Below are 15,606 nucleotides of genomic sequence, written 5' to 3'. Positions count from 1 at the left end.
TCTTGTAGTGAAAGTAGAAGTACTCAGATCTTGTAGTAAAAGTAGAAGTACTCAGATCTTGTAGTAAAAGTAGAAGTACTCAGATCTTGTAGTGAAAGTAGAAGTACTCAGATCTTGTAGTGAAAGTAGAAGTACTCAGATCTTGTAGTAAAAGTAGAAGTACTCAGATTGTAGTAAAAGTAGAAGTACTCAGATCTTGTAGTGAAAGTAGAAGTACTCAGATCTTGTAGTGAAAGTAGAAGTACTCAGATCTTGTAGTAAAAGTAGAAGTACTCAGATCCTGTAGTAAAAGTAGAAGTACTCAGATCCTGTAGTAAAAGTAGAAGTACTCAGATCTTGTAGTAAAAGTAGAAGTACTCAGATCTTGTAGTGAAAGTAGAAGTACTCAGATCTTGTAGTAAAAGTAGAAGTACTCAGATCCTGTAGTAAAAGTAGAAGTACTCAGATCCTGTAGTAAAAGTAGAAGTACTCAGATCTTGTAGTAAAAGTAGAAGTACTCAGATCCTGTAGTAAAAGTAGAAGTACTCAGATCTTGTAGTAAAAGTAGAAGTACTCAGATCTTGTAGTGAAAGTAGAAGTACTCAGATCTTGTAGTAAAAGTAGAAGTACTCAGATCTTGTAGTAAAAGTAGAAGTACTCAGATCTTGTAGTAAAAGTAGAAGTACTCAGATCTTGTAGTAAAAGTAGAAGTACTCAGATCCTGTAGTAAAAGTAGAAGTACTCAGATCTTGTAGTAAAAGTAGAAGTACTCAGATCTTGTAGTGAAAGTAGAAGTACTCAGATCTTGTAGTAAAAGTAGAAGTACTCAGATCTTGTAGTGAAAGTAGAAGTACTCAGATCTTGTAGTAAAAGTAGAAGTACTCAGATCTTGTAGTGAAAGTAGAAGTACTCAGATCTTGTAGTAAAAGTAGAAGTACTCAGATCCTGTAGTAAAAGTAGAAGTACTCAGATCTTGTAGTAAAAGTAGAAGTACTCAGATCCTGTAGTAAAAGTAGAAGTACTCAGATCTTGTAGTAAAAGTAGAAGTACTCAGATCCTGTAGTAAAAGTAGAAGTACTCAGATCCTGTAGTAAAAGTAGAAGTACTCAGATATTGTAGTAAAGTAGAAGTACTCAGATCTGTAGTGAAAGTAGAAGTACTCAGATCTTGTAGTAAAAGTAGAAGTACTCAGATCCTGTAGTAAAAGTAGAAGTACTCAGATCCTGTAGTAAAAGTAGAAGTACTCAGATCTTGTGTAGAAAGTAGAAGTACTCAGATCTTGTAGTAAAAGTAGAAGTACTCAGATCTTGTAGTAAAAGTAGAAGTACTCAGATCCTGTAGTAAAAGTAGAAGTACTCAGATCTTGTAGTGAAAGTAGAAGTACTCAGATCTTGTAGTAAAAGTAGAAGTACTCAGATCCTGTAGTAAAAGTAGAAGTACTCAGATCCTGTAGTAAAAGTAGAAGTACTCAGATCCTGTAGTAAAAGTAGAAGTACTCAGATCTTGTAGTGAAAGTAGAAGTACTCAGATCCTGTAGTAAAAGTAGAAGTACTCAGATCCTGTAGTAAAAGTAGAAGTACTCAGATCTTGTAGTGAAAGTAGAAGTACTCAGATCTTGTAGTAAAAGTAGAAGTACTCAGATCTTGTAGTGAAAGTAGAAGTACTCAGATCTTGTAGTAAAAGTAGAAGTACTCAGATCTTGTAGTGAAAGTAGAAGTACTCAGATCTTGTAGTAAAAGTAGAAGTACTCAGATCTTGTAGTAAAAGTAGAAGTACTCAGATCGTGTACTTGAGTAACAGTACTTGAGTAAATGTACTCAGTTACTTCACCTCTGACTCCACTTCATTTATTCAACAGAGTCTCTGCTCTTCTTGTATCTGGACATACATAAGTTGTGAACTTAGTGTACAATTGGAGGTACTTGTACTTCATTAGCAGCTTTAGTTACTTTGCACATTGAGGTTATTTATATATCGAGTGAAGCTGCTCACCACTTCCTGTTGCAGCCGGGGGGGGCGGGGGCCTGCTGGAACACCGAGAGGGCTCTGCAGCACAAACACACAATCCAGATCAGTGTTCACATTGATCAAGTGTTCGCCTCCGTAGAGAAGGCCTCCTGTGGTGCAGAACACTAACATGCTGCTGGGTTTACTCAAAGCAATGCACTCTGGGAAATGTGATCAACGTGTGGATTAAAGGCAACAAAGGAATAGTTAGACTCCGCTAAACTGAACCTGTTAAAACCATGACTGACACTTTCTTTATTATGATGGACATGAGCACGACATGTATACAAACCCACATCCACCTGATCCTCACTAATGCACCACATCCGCCACAGGAAAATAGTCCCGCACCAACCGGCTCCAGTTTGAGAGACGGTTGCCAAAACAACTTGTTACCACAATTATTAATCCTACATATACAATCCATCATCATCTCAATGTGAATAACATCCTGCTTCATATCGTGTCTAAAGTTTGTTTGTGTTTGGTGTAATTATTTATTTGTGTATTTGTGTTTTTGTGTATTTGTGTGTGTGTGTTTTTGTGTCCGGGTGTTTAACGCCGTTTTAATTCTATTTCCAGATGTTTGACTACATTTTAATTTCTACCTATGCCTTGTTTGATTGTTCTGCTGCTGCAACGCAACATTTCCCAATTTGGGATGAATGAGTTCTTCTTCTCTTATCTTACAAACTACAGAGTGTGGTGTGGGGTTTTTTCAAATAGACGGGTAAACAGGTGTAACGATCTGAAAACAATGAACTCATATATTCTCTGCACCTGATTTACGGAACAATCTGCAGACGTTTCTTTTGAAAAGAGAGGTTTGACTTTGATGTGAAAACTGTCTCATTGATATGTTCTTCATCGTAAAGGAACATGTGACTCGTTCTTAATCTAGCATCACATGACTGTAACCCTTTAAATGCCAGGTAGGGTTGAAATGAAAGGACATCTCTTACCTTGTCGGGAACTCTTAGCTCGGACGCTCTGTGGGAAACATTCGCAAGAACAAAAGTTTAAAGTCTCATCAAATAAGAACTCATGTCAAAGCACTGAAATGAGTTCAGGAGTTTTATTTTATACAACATTTTCTGTCCTGAGTATACAATCAAACAAAAGGCAGCGATAATAAAGAGACTCTAAAGAAGGAAATGGATCATTCACAGCGTTCAAATAAATGCTATCAGGATTAGATTTAGATTCAATCAGAAGCGATTCAGACGAGCAAAAGAAGCAGAGTATCAACGTATGACAGATATACACAAGATCATTTGAAAACAGTATGAACAGTATATATGGGGACAACATGAGGTATTAAACAGTATAATTAGAGACACTATAGGAAATAGGACTCGTGGTGCAGAGTCAGTCACTTCAGTGCTCACCTTGCTGCGGCTCAACAACCACCTCCAGGAACCTTTTGGGCTGAGACGTCCCGTCCCACTCTGAGGAGCGTCCCACCTGAGGGGGGGGCAAGGGGGCGTCTGCTGGGGAGGGGGCGTCTGCTGGAGTGGGGACGTCTGCTTGGGGGGTGGGCGCTGGAACTGCTGCAGGGAGAGGGGGGAGTTAGTCACACAAATAATAATAATGATTAGGTCAGGTTTGCTTATAGGTTTGAACTCACGCTCTGTGGGAGGAGGATGAAGGACTCGGGGGTTCTGTCAGTGAGGGGGGGGGGGTCAGGCCTTCTCCTCCGCTGCCTGATCAAAGATAATCCACATTATTAATAGGTTTTCATTCTATACTAAGCTCTCTGAATTGCAAAAAAGACACTTCACAGAGCAGCCCGTGCTTTATACAACACCACACAACTTCTGCTACATAGGTCTTACAGAATTAAAACAGAAAATAACGACCAGAGGTGACTTTGTTGTATTTGTGTTCTCACGACGTCTCTTGAAATGACCACGTGTATCTTTTGTAGATAATATTTCATGATGTGTTCTCACTGGGATGAGAGGAAGTGAGGGACTGGAGGGCTGGAGACGATGTCAGATTCAAGTTTTACTGGCAACTGATGGGAACACACACACACACACACACACACACACACACCCACCACACACCACACCCCCCACACACACACACACACACACACACACACACACACACACACACACACACACGCACACACACACAGAGTCTCTTTACAATGGACACACATCTGGTGGTCTGGTGATTATCTGCGTGTGATTTGAAGAAGTCTCACCTGTGAAGGTTCACCTTGGCTTTCATACTCTACGAGAGAGAGAAAGATGTTCCTGTGAGTTTAATGTTAAATGCTCTGAACGTCTGAGATCACGGGATGTTTTCACACCATGACTTTAGGAAGTGTTTAGGTCTTAAATGTATTTGTATAGCGTGCCGCAGTAGTGACGCGTCCTAAAACCCGGAAGTAAACTCCGTCCGGTTCCCCTCGACAAAAACGCAATGCAATCTCTCCATAGGGTTTTGGAAAATAGCTCAAATCAGGTCTGTGGTTGAGACAGCATTGAAGAGACGGGTCACGTTTTGTTCAGCCGGATAATCTCCACATGTCTTCCCTACTTTTATAATGTTCTAATCATAACTCTAATGTCCAGAAGCTAAATGCTAACGTTGATGCTATAAAGGAACTACAGGCGAGTCCAGCAGCACGACTTCAACGTCACGCCAACTTCAGATCCATATTCAAACACACAGATTCTAAATGGAACGAGTGAAGCGTTTGTTTGAACAGTTTGCAGGAGGCAGGGACTTGCTTTCAAGCAGAACAGGGCTAACTAACTTAGAGGAGTGTTTACGTGTTCGGCGTAATGACGTACAACGACCTCCACGACTTCTGTAGTCCTATTCAGCCACTTGGTAACAACCATCGTTTTTCAGACACGTCAACTCTTCAGAAATCACCAGAGGGGTCACTGCTGATGGGTTTAATGTCCTAGAACAAAACGTGACCCGTCTCTTCAATGTGTCTCAACCACAGACCTTAGTTCCAGATATTTTCCTAAATCCTATGGAGAGATCCCATTGGCTCTGAGACCAGGGAACAGGAAGTGGAGAAATGCTGACTCACTTCCTGTTTTTAGGACGCGTCACTGCGGCTCTCTATTGAACTCACCTTGCTCCTGATCCAGGCTCTGCTCTCGGTGTGAGGTGATGAAGAGGAGGAGGAAGAGGAGCTCCACTCTGAAGACGTGCCGATCCGGCTCCGGGTCGCCGTGACCTCTGACCTCTGACCTCCGACCTCTGACCTCTGCTGCACCAAGGCTGAAGGGCGGCGAGAGGAAGACGTTTCAACGGCGAGTCAAAGATATTTTAATAAAAGTGTTTTTTATGATTTAAAAACACTTTTTTTTGGAATTAAACAAAATTGCATTAAAAACGTGTTTTGTTTATTCGTTATGAATGGAGTCACCTTCATCGAGGGCCAGCTCGAAGGACTCAGGGTGTTCTCTCTGGGAGAGGGGGCACAGGTGAGGGGGGGTTACCTGGGGAGGGGGAACGTCAATTAGTAAATGAATCACAACGAGCTGAAACAGAAATATCATCCTCCTCCTCCTCCTCCTCCTCCTCCTCCTCTTCCTCACCTCCTAACTCCCTGAGAGCCTCCAGCAGCAGCGTTTGGAGGGATGATGACCATCAGCCAATCAGAGGAGGGGGCGGGCTCTGAAACACAGAGTAACATTAATATCTATTCTGAAGCCCATGTGGCGAAGTGATGCATGCTGGGGGTATAGATATTGTGATGTCTTGAGGGGAAGGGATCTTCAGCTTGAGGTGCGATGAATAAAAGACAGCAGGCAGCGATTTCCAACTTAACCTCGGGTGTTTCTCAAAGTCGAGGACGCTTGCTTGGTAGCACATGTCTTTCAGAGTCACTTCCTTCAGAAGCGAGGCAAGAATCCTTCCTGGCATTCGGAAAACGAAGAGTGGAACAGGCTAGCAAGTGTGCAGGTGTGCGTCATATGAGAGGCCCCGCCTCCTTACATCTTCCGCCACAGATTTGGGGGAAATTGGTCCGTGCCGCAAAGCATTGTGGGATTTTAAGGACGCGGAAGTCTACCCATGTGCAGCCTCGAAATTTCCCCCAAACCAAGGACGCGGGCCTCGGTGGAATTCCAAGTATGCTGGACATTGGAACGGTCCTGCTGCGCCACTTGATGACGTAGCATCCTTGAAATATTGGCTTGGAAGCGATTGAGAAACGGCCCAGGTGTATTTTCGTCTTCTTACAGCCATCACAAACTTACATCGTCACTTACAAACAAAACAGAAGGATTCATCTAACTAAGGACTTTTGCTAAGTGCTATAGAAAGTAAATAAGCACATCGTCAACAGTGCTCAACGTCTCCTCTCTCTGCACATTGTCTCCCTCCTGCTTTGTCAGTCTTCAGCTGGGCAGCAGCCATCTTCCCTAATGCCCTGCTGATTATGGGAGTTGTAGTCCCTGTTGCATCCACCGAGAGGCAATGGACCTGCCCTCTATGATGCACCCTCTCGTGACATCACAATATATATATATATATATATATATATATGTGTATTTGTGTAGAAAGCCTTACAGAACAAGCATTAAATCACACAGTTTATCCATATTAGGTGTACAACTATGGAATGGTCTCAACTTATAATTATAATAACTATAATGATAATAATGACTATTATCATAATTATCTTAAAGGTGAGGTAGGTCATTTTGGAGAAACCAGCTCGAGTGCGGGAGAATTTGAAAATACACAATCTGCCACTTCCTCACAGAGCCCCTCCAACACACACGAACGCGCACATGACCAATGAGGGCACGAGATAAGTTTGTGCACAGATGGAAGGCTGACAGGCAGGTAGGCCATCCAGTTATTTTAGCCGGGCCGGCTCAGATGATTGGTCGTGCTTTTTACAGTACTACAGCTTCCACAGATGATATTTCTTTATGGATTTGTTGTCAAAGCACTTCAGATATTCATTGCTATCAGGATGTTAAGAGCATTCCATGGAATATAACAACAAGTGTATCTCGAGCCGGTTTCTCAAACTTACCTACCCCACCTTTAAGCATTATAGTTTATATAAATATAGGATGAGAAATGAAACTCCTGTCCTGTTCTGAACATGGACTGGTAGATGTATATATGTACATACTGTAGTATATAACTTTGTTTATCTGTGTGCATATTTAATTAGGGATTTATCTTTGTCTTTCTTCTGCAGCTGGACGACTAGCAGGAGAAATACCTCTGGATAAACTCTGCTCTCTGCTCTCCTGCTTCTACTCATTCTGTCTGTTTGTCGGATGTATACATTGTCTGATTGTTGAAATAGTAGAATAAATAATACAAACAAATAAAATGTATCTGTATATTTGGGGTGCAGACCCTGGTTGTGTTGGAACGTCTGAACGCTCATCAGCTCCTGTCTCTCTGCCGGAGAGCGACCTGGACCTGCAGCCATCTCAAAGGACTCAGGGGTTCGTTGAGGAAGAGGAGGAGCGTCCTCTTCATCATCTCTGCCAGGACCAGGAGTCACTACAGAGTATAAAATATAAAGAAAATCCACAAAAAAGGAAAGATGAAGAATCATTTGAAACATTAAAAACACTATAAAAGACGGATATACAATTCAATTAAATAGAAACAAAATAATAAAGAAATGTACCTGCGACAGGTGAGTTCAGCTCCTGGTCGTTCAGGTGCAGGGCGGGGGGGCTAAACAAGGGGCTGGCGGTCCACTTCGAGTCCTCTGAGGACGGGGAACTCATCGGGGTGTCGAAGTACGGATCCTCCACCATCAGACGGACCCCCTCCTGCAGCACCGTGGCCTTCTGGGTAATGTAGTTTCCTGCTGGAGTGGGCAGGGAGTGAGAGTGCTCTTCCTCCTGCTGCAGCAGCTGGCACTGATGAAGCTGCTCCTCTTCATCACTGAGGTCTGAGAGGGAGCTCTCTGTGTTGGGGGGAGCAGAGGGAGAGACCCTCGCTATCTGAGAGGGGAGGGGAACACTACATTAATGAAGGAAAGGTGATGAAATGCAATAATGCTACGTAAACAGTTACCGTAAATATGTAAACTAATCGCGTCGTATACGTTCGTCTTTTAGTGTAGAGTATCGTATCGTATCGAATCGTATCGAATCGTCACCTATTGTATCGTGGAGTCTCTTTTTATATAGCATCTTACTGATCTTGTGTCTTCTCGTCTCTTTTCCTATCGTATAGTATCATATCTTAACGTGTCTTGTCGTGTCGTATCTAATTGTATCATGACGCATCGGGACGCATCGTGACATATCGTGACGCATCGTGACATATCGTGACGCATCGTGACATATCGTGACGCATCGTGACGTATCGTGACGCATTGTGACGCATCGTGACGCATCGTGACGTATCGTGACCAGTGTTGGGCAAGTTACTTTTAAAAAGTAACTAGTAATAGTTATAGTTACTGCTCTCAAAAAAGTAACTAGTTACTTTATTAGTTACTAAATTAAAAAAGTAACTAGTAACAAGTTACTTTATTTTACTTTAAAAATAATAACAATAAAAATACAAGTTTTTGTGTTGTTGGAAAAGGTCTTTCTGCACTGTGGCCCTGCTTTCACTGCTTTCACTGGTATTTTGCTGACTAGTTCTCTGAAGGCAACAGACTCGACCGTTGCGATGGGCAGCATGTCCTCAACAACATACCTGGCAATCAATCTGTTTAGTTGACTCTAGGTGACATGTGGCGTTTTTTGGCTGTTTAGATGGTGTTGCTCCATCTGGGTCACTGCCGGTGGTTGAGACGGTGGGGTCTTTGGCGACTAGTTTTATAGCCCCATGTACATTAGTTAGGTGCTTCAGGAGATTAGATTTGCTGTTATTCGATGTGGACAATGCTTTCTGTCCTGCACACAGTTTACATTTGACCGTAATATTTTTTGCGTCCTTTATCCCCACAAATTGAAAATAGTGGTTATATCTCCAAGTTGTAAATGCGCTGCTGCTCTCGCTGATACTTGCATCTGCCATTGTGTGTGTGTGTGTGTGCTGGTGGGCGTTGCCGTGTATGTGTGTGTGTTAGCAAGTGTTTGTGTGTCTGTGTATTTTCCCCATAAGGCAAGACCCGCCCAACTCTGATTGAACTGTCTCTGATTGGCTTACCCTGAAATGTTACCTGCGTTAACCAATCATCACTCCTCTCTGGTCACTTTCACTTTTCCATGGTACTGTGAGAGGACATCACTGTATTCGCCTGTAAGTTACATCCGCAGGGAGATTCGGTTCAGTTGGACCACATAATGTAACGCAGTAACGCACCCATTTAAATCACAGTAACTATAACGGCGTTACTGAATGGGAATAGGTAACTAGTAACGTTATTAGTTACCGCAAAAGGTAGTTGCGTTACAGTAACGCGTTAGTTTGTAACGCGTTAGTCCCAACACTGATCGTGACGTATCGTGACGCATCGTGACGTATCGTGACGCATCGTGACGCATCGTGTCCAGTCGTATCTTCTCGTATCATGTCTTCCCGTATCATGTCTTATCATATCGTATCGTATCTTGTCGTGTTGTGTTTAGTCGTATCTTCTGTCATTGTATGTTATCGTATTTGATCGAATCGTATCTAAGTCGATCTGCAATTCCAATGCTTCTGCACTTCAATCATGTGACTGCTTTTATAAATCAGCCTTAAAGTACTGCTTGTTTCTGCTCTGCTGATGTAATGCTTTATCTATCTTAAATCTGAGTGCTTGTGTCCTCTCACTTCTCTGACGCTCTGCTGATGTAATGCTTTATCTATCTTAAATCTGAGTGCTTGTGTCCTCTCACTTCTCTGACGCTCTGCTGATGTAATGCTTTATCTATCTTAAATCTTAGCGAGTGCTTGTGTCTTCTCACTTCTCTGACGCTCTGCTCCTCCTGCAGGAACCTCTCAAACAGCAGCCGGATCGTCCTGTACACCAGCTCGTATTGTTCCTGAGATTAAACACAGAAACACAAACCGGCTCTGTGAGGTGACTCAAAGCCTGAGGCACAAACATCCAAACCGACAGGAGGAAGCAGCCGCAGGAGGAATGAGACAATGTGGCTGTGCTTGTTGGAGGAAATGTTAAAATAACAACACGCTGTTACCTTAGTTTGAACCACGGACGGCCTCTGAGTCCTCATGCTCTGCACGATGTCGAAGATATTGAAATCTGCAGGGATCATCTGAACACAGACACAGGTGTTCACTGTTAGATACTTTACTATTTAACGAACTGTCTTAATGTGCAGGAGGTTTGGAGGCAGGACATCTCACCTGTTTCTTCAGGAGGCTCCAGGTGTAATCGATGACACACAGAACGCCCGTCCTCCCACAGCCGGCACTGCAACAAACACACATTAAGTAGAAAAGTTGATAGCAATAAAAGAAGTTCAAGTAAAAAACAAATGTCAAATAACAGATAAAACATCCTCACATAAACAGGTTCACTTTGTACTACAACATATAGCATGCATATCACAATATAAACAGTGTTGTATTCATTATAATAATAATAATAATAATAACTCCACCACTACCAGTGTCTAGACCCCGGGGGGGGGTTTCTCTTTTCCTAGTCGGCTTCTCCTCCCCCTAAATCCATCACAGTATGGGGTCTAATCTCCAAAATGTATATTACCCCTTGGGCAATAAATATGTTATCAAACTTACGGAATAAGTCTCTCCTGATTGAAATTAAAGTGGTTCAGAGGTGAGAGAGACGTCGGCCGTGTACATTTAATTAAAATGATATATTTTTTACAAATAAAATGTCCAATAAAATATTAAATAAGATAAAATAATTCAAAAATGTATACAGTTAAATCGACCGGACTTCTTTCTGCAGATGTGAGCGTCCTTAACAACGGTCAGAATCGAGTATTCAACTAAGCCATGTTATAAGTTCAATTCAAGTGTGCACAGTGTGCTACAACATATAGCATGCATATCACAATATAAACAGTGTTGTATTCATTATAATAATAGTTTTAAAGTCCTGTGCGGCTGAAGGAACTCCTGCTTTATTATTAAAGTGGTTGAGAGGTGAGCGAGGCGTCGGCCGTGGCGCTGCCAACAGATTCTGAAACTTTGTGTCATGATATTCTGGATTTTCTGGTCCTAACCGCACCCTGCGATAAGAACACTACAGCTCTTATTCAGTCCTCAAGATGTTCAGGCTTTGACTCAAAACCTGTGATTGTGTTGTTGTCAAAGAACACATTTACTGAATTTACTGAGCAAAATATTTCTATAAACAACAAGTGACCTGAGTTTCAGAGAAAAGAGAGACGTGTGGGTTTAAAATCAGCCACAGAGTCAGTGAGAGGAAATGGCCACACACACACACACACACACACACACACACACACACACACACACACACACACACACACACACACACACACACACACACACACACACACACACATACACACACACGCGCTTTAGGACCTGGCGGGTCGTTGGCTTCACGCCTACACACACTTCCTGTTTAAGAAGAGCCAGGTGATGATGAACCGTACACGCTGCCCACAGGCTTCACACATTCTATACACACTACACAGACTCTAACCACAGGCTACACACACTCTACACACACTCTACACACTCCCATAATGCTCTGAATACTCTGAGACCCTTGGTGCGTGTGATCCTGCAACAAAACTAACCCTGTCCATCACTGATGATTATTATTCATTAATATTGTCTGTATCACAATCAATAACTGACACTTCACACTTTATGTTGAATTGCATGAATTGTTTTACACATTTAAATGGATTGGACAAAGTGTAAAGTATTTATTTAAGATTTTTTTAAAGGTAAATACACACGTTGTTAAATGTGTACTGACACAGAGTGCAAGCCTTTTGCCTTAAAACCTGTTTTGCAAAAGTTTTGATGTAATCTCTAGGTATTGATGTGTAAGCAACGTAAACAAAACAAAAACAAAGAAACCATAAAATAATTAAAATAAACAAAACAAGAATATAAATGAATAATAATAATAGTCTGATTGTGTTCACCTGTTGCCCTTGTGTTTCTGCCTCCCCTGCCCAGCTGTGTCTTGTCCTGTGATTACCCTGCTGTGTATTTAGTCTTGTCTTCCCCTGTGCTCCATGTCTGCCCGTCGTTTCATGTCCATGCTACCTGTCTATGCTAGTCCATGTCTCCTGCCTGTTCCCGCCTGTAAGTTTGTTCCTGTCTGTCGTGCTCCCCGGTCTTGTTAATGTTAATTAGTTTCTTGTTTTCGGCTTTTTTTAATAAAGCTCGCTTTTTGTTACCAAACCTTTTTCTATGTTTTACTGCACTTGGGTCCTATTTTCCCCCAACCCTGACAGGTCCCTGAAGGCAGCATCTCCCTGGTCCAATGGGATGTTTTCATTGGAATCTATTTCTTCCTTATTAATATCAAATTGTTTTAATTGCAAAACTCTTTTAGCTGTCAGACAGTTAGATGTTTGGGTGAATACAAAAGTGTGTCGTCTGCAGTCTGCAAATTTGCAGTTTCACCGAGTTGCTGTATATTTTTGTTCAAGTGCAAGCAGTTTGAATATTTAAAAAGCAACGTAAACAAAACACAAAAAAAGAAACCTAAAAACTCAAATAAATCAAATAATAATTCAAATATTATAAATTAATATTTTAAATGCTGCAAACATGGCCATCATTATTCCTAATAGATGGATGGTGGAGGATATGTAGTTGACCTCTGACCTGCAGTGGATGCAGAAGGGCACGTCGTCGTGCTCCTGGTACGACCTCATCTCCTGCAGCATGTCCAGGATCGGGGGGACGGAGTCCGGCACGCCGTGATCCGGCCAGTTGAAGTACTGCAGCTGCTGCACGGTGCGACTACACTGGAACAGAGTAATAAACAACTGAAACAAACAACTGGAACAGAGTAATAAACAACTGGAACAGATAAATAAACAACTGGAACAAACAACTGGAACAGAGTAATAAACAACTGGAACAGAGTAATAAACAACTGGAACAAACAACTGGAACAGAGTAATAAACAACTGGAACAAACAACTGGAACAAAGAAATAAACAACTGGAACAAAGTAATAAACAACTGGAACAAAGTAATAAACAACTGGAACAAAGTAATAAACAATAACAATGATGCCAACAGACTGAACAAGTTGGGACATTGATGGCAAAAGTCTCTTCGGGCGAGCTGCGACAAATCCTGATACCTTGCTTTGACTTTATCAGAACATGTAATTTTTTTTATTGAAATTATTATTATTTTTTTTTTTCACCCCGGCAATGGGTGTATGTATATGTGTACATATGTATGTGTATATATATATAATTTTCAGTCAGGGTTTCCGTTAGCCGCTGATTACTGGTTTTTGGCTGGTAAAATTGATGAAAAACCAGTCAATAAAAAAATCTGCCGGTCAAAATGTCCGGTAATAATTAGGGATGCTCCGATCGATCGGCCGTCGATCATTATCGGCCGATATTCACTCTTAATAGTTTGATCGGTGCTCTCTATAAAGGCCGATCAGGAGAGCCGATCAGATGATGCAAAATACATGAGACTTTTCTCTGTGCGCGGCAAAAGGAGCTCGCCAAAATGGCTTCACCGCTAATGCTAGCTGGATCTGATCGATATGGACATAAACGCGAGTGAAGTATAACCGGATGAGAGAGAAAGATCAGGATCACCTGCAGCTCCCCCGCTGTGACGGACCGGTGAGCAAAACACACACTTCAAGTTAGACCTAACACACTTAGCTATTTTATCTACCTTTGGAAAAAGCTATACTAGTTATACATATTATTATTCTTCACTGTCGGGTCACTCATTACTGGATCATAGTCCGGTAATTACCTGCTAATGGAAACTCTGCTACACAATTCTTGTTATTATTATAACATTGAAACATGACCGGTAAGTTTAGAATTTGTCCGGTAAAATTGATTATTTCTGATATGTATGTGTATGTATGTATAGAATTTTGTTTATCTGTGTGCGTATTTAGTTACGGAATTAACTTTTTTTAATTTATCCTGCGACTGGTTGACTAACGGGAGGGCTACCTATAAATAAAGTCCTTTCTTATCTTATCTTATCTTATGCATGTTTCCAGAGCACATTTAATAACATGACCAGGTCGTGACCTTGGTTTTTAGGAAAGATTTTCATACATGGAATGATTTTACTGGACTTTAGATTGAGACGTGAGATTCAAACTGTTTTTGCAGCATCTAACAACAAAGTCAGCTGATAGCATCGTGCTGGTTTCAGGAGATCTAACACTCATTTATTCCCACAGAACAGTCAGAAAAAACATCTTACGTTGCCATAAGTCACCCGTAACATCCTGGTCAGATAATCTCCTTTTATGTCCTCAGAGTCCTGCAAACAAACACCCAGCAGTGCATCAGGTGAGTAATATTCTGTATTTATAATAAGAGCAGTGTGAGATCATAATGTCTGCTCTGGGACTGGCAGATGTAGAAGTTGTGATTGTGAGAAATGAAACACTCACGCAGTAAACTGTGAACGGCTCGCAGACAAACTGCTGATCCTGTTCTTCAGGCCAGTAACGCTCACACTTCTTCTGCAGAAAAAAAAGTGATGTTCACGTTTACACAGGGATAACAGCAGGAGAGGACTCTTTAAAGTAGAGACACTACATACTGATATACACCTGAACATCAGCAGGAGAGGACTCTTTAAAGTAGAGACACTACATTCTGATATACAACTGAACATCAGCAGGAAAGGACTCTTTAAAGTAGAGACACTACATACTGATATACACCTGAACATCAGCAGGAAAGGACTCTTTAAAGTAGAGACACTACATACTGATATACACCTGAACATCAGCAGGAGAGGACTCTTTAAAGTAGAGACACTACATACTGATATACACCTGAACATCAGCAGGAGAGGACTCTTTAAAGTAGAGACACGACATACTGATATACACCTGAACATCAGCAGGAGAGGACTCTTTAAAGTAGAGACACTACATACTGATATACACCTGAACATCAGCAGGAGAGGACTCTTTAAAGTAGAGACACTACATACTGATATACACCTGAACATCAGCAGGAGAGGACTCTTTAAAGTAGAGACACTACATACTGATATACACCTGAACATCAGCAGGAGAGGACTCTTTAAAGTAGAGACACTACATACTGATATACACCTGAACATCAGCAGGAGAGGACTCTTTAAAGTAGAGACACTACATACTGATATACACCTGAACATCAGCAGGAGAGGACTCTTTAAAGTAGAGACACTACATACTGATATACACCTGAACATCAGCAGGAAAGGACTCTTTAAAGTAGAGACACTACATACTGATATACACCTGAACATCAGCAGGAGAGGACTCTTTAAAGTAGAGACACTACATACTGATATACACCTGAACATCAGCAGGAGAGGACTCTTTAAAGTAGAGACACTACATACTGATATACACCTGAACATCAGCAGGAGAGGACTCTTTAAAGTAGAGACACTACATACTGATATACACCTGAACATCAGCAGGAGAGGACTCTTTAAAGTAGAGACACTACATACTGATATACACCTGAACATCAGCAGGAGAGGACTCTTTAAAGTAGAGACACTACA

At 41.5% G+C, this 15,606-nt stretch overlaps 1 protein-coding gene across 2 annotated transcripts in view; it reads right to left on the bottom strand.

The window, feature by feature from the left end:
- Positions 1 to 4,208: 4,208 nt before the first annotated feature.
- ptpn22 (protein tyrosine phosphatase non-receptor type 22) overlaps positions 4,209 to 15,606 on the bottom strand; it is a 23,890-nt gene continuing 12,492 nt past the window's right edge. Inside the window, exons 6-17 of one of the 2 annotated variants that reach the window (XM_034132277.1) lie at positions 14,489 to 14,560; positions 14,296 to 14,355; positions 12,697 to 12,839; positions 10,255 to 10,321; positions 10,086 to 10,163; positions 9,852 to 9,929; positions 7,625 to 7,946; positions 7,345 to 7,494; positions 5,559 to 5,637; positions 5,387 to 5,459; positions 5,090 to 5,238; positions 4,209 to 4,227 (exon numbers count right to left, since the gene is read on the bottom strand). In XM_034132277.1, the coding sequence (XP_033988168.1) occupies positions 5,456 to 5,459; positions 5,559 to 5,637; positions 7,345 to 7,494; positions 7,625 to 7,946; positions 9,852 to 9,929; positions 10,086 to 10,163; positions 10,255 to 10,321; positions 12,697 to 12,839; positions 14,296 to 14,355; positions 14,489 to 14,560 (1,053 nt within the window). In that variant the 3' untranslated portion in view covers positions 4,209 to 4,227; positions 5,090 to 5,238; positions 5,387 to 5,455. Of the gene's footprint in view, positions 4,228 to 5,089; positions 5,239 to 5,386; positions 5,460 to 5,558; positions 5,638 to 7,344; positions 7,495 to 7,624; positions 7,950 to 9,851; positions 9,930 to 10,085; positions 10,164 to 10,254; positions 10,322 to 12,696; positions 12,840 to 14,295; positions 14,356 to 14,488; positions 14,561 to 15,606 lie in introns of both variants that reach the window. The other variant, XM_034132283.1, reaches the window with a different exon arrangement.

The sequence above is a fragment of the Trematomus bernacchii genome, unplaced genomic scaffold (genome assembly GCF_902827165.1).
Source record: "Trematomus bernacchii unplaced genomic scaffold, fTreBer1.1, whole genome shotgun sequence".
Taxonomy (NCBI): Eukaryota; Metazoa; Chordata; class Actinopteri; order Perciformes; family Nototheniidae; genus Trematomus; species Trematomus bernacchii.
Note: the sequence above shows the minus strand (reverse complement) of the source record. Positions and strands in the feature narration are given on the sequence as shown.